The 8,747-nt window shown below is 36.3% G+C and overlaps 1 protein-coding gene across 1 annotated transcript; it reads left to right on the plus strand.

The window, feature by feature from the left end:
* Positions 1-2,949: 2,949 nt before the first annotated feature.
* Positions 2,950-8,341, plus strand: LOC129902198 (endoplasmin homolog). The gene is made up of 15 exons (XM_055977287.1): positions 2,950-3,107; positions 3,599-3,719; positions 3,808-3,961; positions 4,044-4,124; positions 4,226-4,337; positions 4,420-4,546; positions 4,631-4,769; positions 5,536-5,653; positions 5,949-6,148; positions 6,253-6,468; positions 6,596-6,761; positions 6,847-6,988; positions 7,076-7,226; positions 7,452-7,853; positions 7,938-8,341. Exons 1-15 carry the CDS (start codon positions 3,041-3,043, stop codon positions 8,175-8,177), a joined length of 2,436 nt encoding a protein of 811 aa, XP_055833262.1. The 5' UTR covers positions 2,950-3,040; the 3' UTR covers positions 8,178-8,341.
* The last annotated feature ends 406 nt before the right edge of the window (positions 8,342-8,747 follow it).

An 8,747-nucleotide genomic window follows, 5' to 3' on the forward strand; every position in this document is an offset into this window, starting at 1 on the left:
TTGACTCTCCTAACCTCCACTACCTGATCCCTTAGATCATTGTCTACTAAAATGCCTACCCCATTCCTATATTTTGATCTACCTGAAAACCAAAGCTTATACCCGTCTACCTCCCTAGCTTTAGAACCTACCCATTTGGTCTCTTGGACACAAGCTATATTAATCTTTCTCTTCTTTAGAATTTTAACTAGCTCTATGGATTTGCCCGTTAACGTTCCAATATTCCAAGAACCAACTCTCAGTCTAGACGCTCCTTTAACCCACTTACCCCTCCTTACCCTCGTCCCCGACCCCGTCCCTGAATGAGAACATGACCTTAATCTACCATCACTATCTAAAGCCACGAAAATATGTAGGAATTAATAAATTATTCAAAAATCTAAAGTTAGCAAAATGCAACGATAAGTGTATGAACAAAAATATAGATAAACCGGAGGTACCAACTCCAGTTGAAAAGAACCTGATTCACACCGAAAACACTGTTCACACCGGAAACACTGTTCACGCCGGAAATGCTATTCACGCCGGAAATACTGTTCACGCCGGAAAATGGAAAACCGCGAGACGACACCGGAAATCAATAGATCTAGGCCAAATCTAAACAGATCTGGAGGAATTCGTTGAAAAACAAGCAAAAGGAAAGAAAAGAAAAAGAAAGAAGAAGAAGAAGTTGTGCCAAATACTATGCAGCAAAAAAGCACTGGCACTATCACAAATTTATATCTTGCTACTGTCAATTATGATATCAAACAACAGGAGCTCGGATCAGTAGAAGTAAAAAGGAATCTCCCTCTAGCAGATAGAGAAATCAGCTATTATCTGCGGGCTGCTGCGACGACGGAGGGGAGCTGCGACAGTGTGGTGCAGCGGTGTGAGAGAGAACGGAAATGAATAAGTTATTCTAGAATTATAAAAAAAAAATAAAAATAAAAAAATAAAAAAAATAAAAAAAATATATAAATAATTATGATATATATCATAATTTCTCGGATTGGTTTGATTATTTTTTTTGTTTATTTTTAGTAAAATCAAAATCAAACCAAATAGTATCGGTTTTCAAAATTTAAAACCAAACCAAACCAAATATCGATTTTTTTAAACCGGTTTGGTTCGAATTGTGGTTAAATTTGGTTTTTTAACTATAATAATGAACAACCCTACTAATAAGTATCAAGTGTTGAAATTTATATAAACAGTCATGTATTTGAATAAAAATGTTGAAATCATTTTTTTTAATAGTTAACATGTTTATAAAAAGAGCATTATCGACACTTTTTTATGTTGAGAGAGAGAGAGAAAGGTCGAATGATTAAAAAAATAGAGATGTAATTAAAAGTTAAGTTTTAAGAGAAAGTATTTAGGGATAAAATAATAAAAGAATTATTCAAACTTAAAGTGAATCACCCCTGGGACACTAGCGATCGAAAGAACGCTTGGACCGAATGGAAGAGGCTTGCAGTGATGGAAGGCTTATGGAATAGGGGCATACTCATATAAAAAATTTCTTAACAAAATCAATTGGGGTGATAGACCCACGAAGCAAAAGCTTGGCAGTTCCTCATCGTGCATTGACTAACTCCTCATGGGGTTGAAAACAACACTCTGAAATCGGTGGGGAAAGGAATGAAAATACATTAGCTTTTAAACTAGAGTTTGGTGTGCCCATGGTTGTACCATCGCCTTATCGTGTTTCATTAGCCGTGCTTGCTACTGTCTTGATGTTCCAAGGCTTCCTATCTAGCTTAGTAGCCCTTCTTCTTCTGGTGTGCCATGATGGTATGGAAGATGCATTTTCTTTGGCCGTTGTAGGATACTTCTTTGACTAAAGCAACAAGGGGCAACAACTTATCCGAAAAGACTAGTTCTTTTATCGCTTTGCCTAGACCAACCAAGGGTTCTAGAGACAATTCATTCTTCCTAGTCAAAGCTAGCTAAGGAAATAGCACCATCTTCTCTCTTGAATGACTTTATTGTTGATGGATTTCCTCGAGGGACTGAGCTACCTTGCCTCTAGTGAGTTAGAGACAGAGTTCGAAATGGTCAAATCTTTGATGATTCCACCACCAATGATTGAGTTGAGAAAACTTTTGGATATGTTATCCTCCATTTGAACCGAAGTAAAATTAGAAGTGATCAACCTATGATTTTGGCTAACTTTAACACAAATAATCTATTAAAGGGCAAGTATTCTCTAATAAAAATTTTGGTCATATGACTTGAATTTGTTTGTTTGAAGCACATAAATATATTGTGTAGAATAACTTAAATTTAAATCTTTTCATTGTTTTAAAGATTAAACTTGTTAGATGCAAATTTCACCAAACTATTAAGAAATGTTGATTACTGAAAATTAATTTGCATGGACATATTTGATTCATGTTAGTGTGCACATAAAATATTAAAGTGAGTTATTCATATTCAAGCAACTTTTTAATATATCCATTGTCACTATTATAGATGTATTGCAACTATTATAGATGTATGGAGCAAGTTGTTTCTTTATATGTATCACTATAATTACTAGAAATAAGTTAATAGATAAATATAACGTATTTTAACAAGTGAAATATCTGATTTTATTTACTCTTAATTGTATTCATTCTTGATTTTATTTTTAATGAAAATAGTGAACACATTTGTCATTCAATTCGAAAATAGTGAACACATAGGTCAATATGAAAGGGAAAAATAATGAACGTGAGATTTGGGGGAGTCGTCTTTCGAGTCTTCCTTTGAAGCTTTAGAATTTTCCAGAATATCCACGTCCCCTGAAGTAAGAAGAACCAATAAACATCCGCCACGTAATCACAAGCTCCACCATACCCGTCTGATCATCCACGCTGGCAAATTGGTCCAATCAGAGCGTTCGATCTCGTGGTGGTAATTGACACATCATTCCTGGGGCCCACCTACTGAAGCTCACTATATAAACACTCTCCGGATATGAAGCAAAACTCCAGATCGACACTCTACTTTGAACGCAGCTTGTAAAAATCATCGGCCGGCGAGCTCTAAAGTTGAAATTCTGGTGACGGAGACAATGAGGAAGTGGACGATCCCGTTCGTCCTGTTTCTGTTATGCCTGATTTTTCTCGTTCCAGATCAAGGTGAGTTAGGGGTTTATATCTTCCTTATGTATTTTCTGCTCGTATGAACTTCATTTTGGAAGATTTAGGGCTTTTGTCATTAGTCGGACCTTTCTTCTGAGCCGGATGATTTATTTTATTAAAACTGTGAAGCTTTTATGTAGTGAGTAGACACATTTTGTTGAGATCTTACGGAACTCGACTGCAACGACTGTAATTTTTGTTGTGAACATGCTTATATTATGACTAGCTTTACGAATCATGTGAGTTTTTTAATCAAATTGCTGAGATTTTATGTGTTGAATAGTCACATCGCGTTGAGATCTCAAGGAATTTTAAAGATGCTTAGATGAATGCTGATAGATCCAGCACTGTTTGAGTAATTTGTATTGGATTTCTCAGTTTAACAATTTTGCGAGGCTTTTATTGACCTGGTTCTGCTTTGTATTTGGTGCAATGTCAATAAAGGTATGTGATTTGCTTACATAGAAGTGTGTGGTTGTACTCGATAGGTCGAAAGATACAGGCAAATGCAGAAGCTGATTCTGATGCACCAGTAGATCCACCAAAGGTTGAGGAAAAGATTGGTGCTGTTCCTAATGGATTATCCACCGATTCTGATGTCGCTAAAAGGTTCTAGAACTGCTGTTGATTCATTTCATGTTTACTCTGATTTCATTTGTTCATTCAATATTAAGTACTGTATCATTACATGATTTAGGGAAGCTGAGTCTATGTCAAGGAAAACTCTCCGAGCTAGTGCGGAGAAGTTTGAGTTCCAGGCTGAGGTCTCTCGGCTTATGGATATTCTTATCAACTCACTCTACAGTAACAAGGACATCTTCTTGAGGGAGCTGATTTCCAATGCTTCTGATGTAAGTGTGCATTCTGCTTTTGGTATCTGTTCCACATGATCTGGAGAAGTTTTGTTCTGAAACTATGTGCTGTTTGATTCAGGCACTGGACAAGATTAGGTTCCTTGCACTCACTGACAAGGAGGTTCTTGGTGAAGGTGATAATACTAAGCTTGAGATTCAGGTTAGTGATTCATATCATATTGAATTACTCGATCTCTGTTGGTTACACATTGAGAATTTGTTTTTGAGCTCCTTTAATTGTGGCTATTTCATGGACTGCAGATTAAGCTCGATAAAGAAAATAAAATTCTTTCCATTCGCGACAGAGGTGTTGGGATGACTAAGGAGGATCTAAGAAAGAATTTGGGAACCATAGCTAAATCTGGAACTTCAGGTACTTTCTTATTCATGACGTCATGTCTGACTAGTTGTCTTGAGATTGTGGACTTCTATTTACAGTGATTGTTGCTATACAGCTTTTGTTGAGAAGATGCAGACAAGTGGTGATCTTAACCTGATTGGGCAATTCGGTGTTGGGTTTTACTCTGTGTATCTTGTGGCTGACTATGTTGAAGTCATCAGCAAGCACAATGACGACAAGCAGTATGTTTTGAGTGAATGCATATATTTTCTATATGATTGAAAGTTACTGGTGATGTAATACTTGCCTGTAATATCTGTATGCAGATATGTCTGGGAATCAAAGGCTGATGGGGCATTTGCCATTTCTGAGGATACGTGGAATGAACCTCTTGGTCGTGGAACTGAAATTAGACTGCATCTAAGAGATGAAGCAGGGGAATATTTGGATGAGTTCAAACTAAAGGTGAGTAGACAGAGATGCATACTGAAGGATTTTTTTTCCATATATTGTTAACTAATTGGTACATGTCACAGTTTTCATCTTTTATGAGTCATCACTCATCAATAACGCCCTTATTATCTTTTCTGATGGCTCTTGTATCGGGAATAGTAGGTCAAGAATTTATATACTGCTGTAATATTTGGAAATAAATAATCTTGACTTTGACGTGACTTAAAATATATCTTTTCTATTTGTCCTCCTTTAATATCTGAAAACGTATTCTTAGAACTTCTTCCGAACAACTCAACCAAACTGTATTCCGCAACTGCTTACATTTTAGCATTTTTGTCAAGTTTAGCAAAAGCACAGTCTAACAATATAGCATGGGGTCAATCATGCTTCTTAAGTCTTGGGTCATGATGATTTAATGGAAAAGCTTATGGCTGATGGTAAATTTTCATTTGTTGAATTGAACAAAAGTACCCTGATACTTTGGGATGTTTCTGTTTTTGAATATTCTATTTGTGCTGTTGTATCTTGTAGTTATGACACAGTTAGACCCTTCTAGACAGGGAAAAAATAACCCTGATTTCTGTTGCCATTACTCTCTATTGAATTCATAAATAAGTGGGCAGGAACTTTAGCTTTCTTACTGTGAAATTTGGTCTATGTGATTGTCGTTCTAGCTTCCGGTTTATCATATTTATGAAATACTATAGTATTATGTTTTGAGGTTACTCCTGTTTCGGCTCTTGAAGTGGCTTAATCTATGGCGTCATGATTTCAGGAATTGGTGAAGAAATATTCTGAATTCATTAACTTCCCTATAAATTTATGGGCAAGCAAAGAGATTGAGACGGAAGTTCCTGCTGACGAGGATGAGTCAATTGATGAAGAGGAAACATGTATGCATGACTCTCCTATCTTGACTTGCCAAGTATTGACTTGTGTTATTTATATAAAAGAGGTGTTGTTACACTGTTAATCGCAGTCTGAATGTAGCTTCCTTTTTGAATGAGCCGTTCCATCCTTCGTTTTCTTCCTGTATGGAGAAGAGCAGGGTGAGGACTGGTGAAAACTGACAAAGTAAACATATTAAGAGTAGGAAAAGAAGAAAAAAAAATCTGCTCCCTCATTTCTTATCATTTTTATCTTTTCTTCTTTGTTAGTGGTCTTATTGTTTGTCAATGTTGTGAACAGCTGAAAGCAGTTCTTCTGAGGAAGAGGGAGAAGAAGAAGATGCAGAGAAGGCCGAAGATGAGAAAAAGCCTAAAACTAAGAAAGTGAAGGAAACCACATATGAGTGGGAGCTTTTAAATGACATGAAAGCTATATGGCTTCGAAACCCAAAGGAAGTGACAGATGAAGAATATAATAAGTTCTATCACTCTCTGGCAAAGGTAAATGTTCATATATTTCCTTCTAATGCAAATGTGGTGCGGGACTTAAAAGTTTCTTTACCATTGTTTTCCATTTGCTGAAAATATATTTGTTATTTTACCAGGACTTCAGTGAAGATAAGCCCATGGCTTGGAGTCACTTCAACGCTGAAGGTGATGTAGAGTTCAAGGCTGTTCTATTCATCCCTCCAAAGGCCCCTCATGATTTGTATGAGAGCTACTACAACACAAAGCAATCCAACTTGAAGTTATATGTCAGACGGGTGTTTATCTCAGATGAATTTAATGAATTGTTGCCGAAGTACTTGAATTTCCTACTGGTAATTTTAGTTCATCTAATACTTCACTGACGTTATAACAAAAACTCCCTGGTCTTCTAATGCATATCTGATTCTATTAAAATTTATGTCTGAGTTTTAACACTGTTTGTGGTGACATTTATGCCAGGGTCTTGTTGATTCCGACACCTTACCCCTCAATGTGTCAAGAGAAATGCTTCAGCAGCACAGCAGTTTGAAGACAATTAAGAAAAAACTCATCCGTAAGGCCCTTGACATGATCCGCAAACTTGCTGAAGAGGATCCGGATGAAACTAATGACAAGGAGAAGAGAGGTCTAATTCATATACCTAAATTTAAAATTGTATAATTAACTAAAAAAAAAGTATCTATTTCTCATTCTTATGTATGACATTACAGATGTTGAAGAGTCCAGTGATGACAATGAAAAGAGAGGTCAATATGCCAAATTCTGGAATGAATTTGGAAAGTCGATAAAGCTTGGTATTATAGAGGACGCAACTAACAGAAACCGCTTAGCTAAACTTCTCCGATTTGAGACGTACGTACTCTTTTTTCCTCCCTAGTCTTATACTTGATCTTTTTGTTTTCAGTTGTTGATTTGTTGGTTTAATGTGCATATTTACAGCACCAAATCAGATGGTAAATTAACTTCACTAGACCAATACATCTCAAGAATGAAATCAAGTCAAAAGGATATCTTCTACATCACTGGAGCCAGCAAAGAGCAGTTGGAGAAATCTCCCTTCCTCGAGAGGCTTAATAAGAAAGACTATGAGGTATGACTTCAATTTCAATTTAAACGATCAAAAATAAATTCAGTTTCAGTATAGTTGAAGAGACAACCTTGTTTTTGTGCCAATGCTGCATTACAAAATTACTAAAGATATCATATTTTTAGAGAACTATTCATAAATGTTTTTCATCATTGAATTCTTATTTGTATACATTCATAAAGTCTAGCCATAAAAACTTGTTCTCTAAATTGCTTTCTCACTTTCTAGGTCATATTGTTCACGGATCCTGTAGATGAATACCTCATGCAATATCTTATGGACTATGAGGACAAAAAGTTCCAGAATGTGTCTAAAGAGGGATTAAAGCTTAAGGATTCAAAAACCAAAGAGCTCAAGGAGTCGTTCAAGGGGCTAACTAAGTGGTGGAAGACTACTCTAGCTAGTGACAACGTTGAAGATGTCAAGATAAGCAACCGTTTGGCTGACACCCCTTGTGTAGTGGTGACATCAAAATACGGTTGGAGTGCATATATGGAGAAAATAATGCATTCACAAACCCTGTCAGATGCAAGCAAGCAGGCATACATGCGTGGTAAAAGGGTGCTTGAAATCAATCCTAGGCACCCAATTATCAAGACGCTTCGGGAGAGAGTAGTAACAGACCCAGAGGTACGTCATGCTCTATCTTCTGCCTAACGTTCTTAAGAATTTCATGGAGTTTATCTCTGACTGATTTATTTTCTTGGTTTACAGGACGAGAATGTGAAGCTGACAGCAAAACTTATATACCAAACAGCTTTAATGGAGAGTGGCTTCGATCTTAGTGATCCGAAGGATTTTGCCTCCCACATCTACAGCTCAGTTAAGAGCAGTCTAAACATTAGTCCTGATGCAATAGTTGAGGAAGAAGAAGATGAAGGTGAAGAACCTGAGGTTGAAACCAAGGCAGAAGAGTCTGCATCCGAAGATTCTGAACTCAAGGATGAGCTATAGATAGTCCTAAGAAATGTTCGTTCCTTTTCTCGGAAACAACACGTTGTTGTGCTATGTTTCTCAACACGTGAAGAATGTAGGATTAGTTTTAGTTCATACTTTAAACTTCAAGATTTTTGTCAGTCTTGCGTTATCGTTGTTTTAGTGTATGAGTTTGTCGGTAATTTGGTTCCATGTAGCAAATCTTGGAAGGTCTTGTTTTTTCTTCGTTAGTACTGTTAAAAGCTCTTGTCTTCAAAGGAAACCAAGTTACACCCATCTTTCATCGTATAATCATTTTTCTTTATGAATTTTACTGGAAAATAAGCAGTGCTTAACCAAATGATTAAACGAATCAGGGATTAATTGGAGCAGTTTATAACTTGGGATAATTACGGTTATAAAATCTTCTGCTAACTAGTTTATTTTTCATGTACAAAATGTATGAGTTGTGTATACTTGTACTAAATATACATATATCAATACATAATCAGTATATATTATAGGCGGAATTCATCGGTGACCTCAAAAAGTTGGCATCAACTTTCACTTAGACACTTTAACTAGGTTTTGTTCATTTTATACGCCTCA

The sequence above is a fragment of the Solanum dulcamara genome, chromosome 9, assembly GCF_947179165.1.
Source record: "Solanum dulcamara chromosome 9, daSolDulc1.2, whole genome shotgun sequence".
NCBI lineage: Eukaryota > Viridiplantae > Streptophyta > Magnoliopsida > Solanales > Solanaceae > Solanum > Solanum dulcamara.

What these genes read in the sequence shown, in the direction of transcription:
- LOC129902198 (XM_055977287.1), top strand. Translation starts at nt 3,041, where the DNA reads ATGAGGAAGTGGACGATCCCGTTCGTCCTGTTTCTGTTATGCCTGATT. An exon ending in AAGCACAATGACGACAAGCA is followed by an intron (nt 4,547 to 4,630) that starts GTATGTTTTGAG and finishes ATCTGTATGCAG; the next exon opens with ATATGTCTGGGAATCAAAGG. An exon ending in TTAATAAGAAAGACTATGAG is followed by an intron (nt 7,227 to 7,451) that starts GTATGACTTCAA and finishes CTCACTTTCTAG; the next exon opens with GTCATATTGTTCACGGATCC.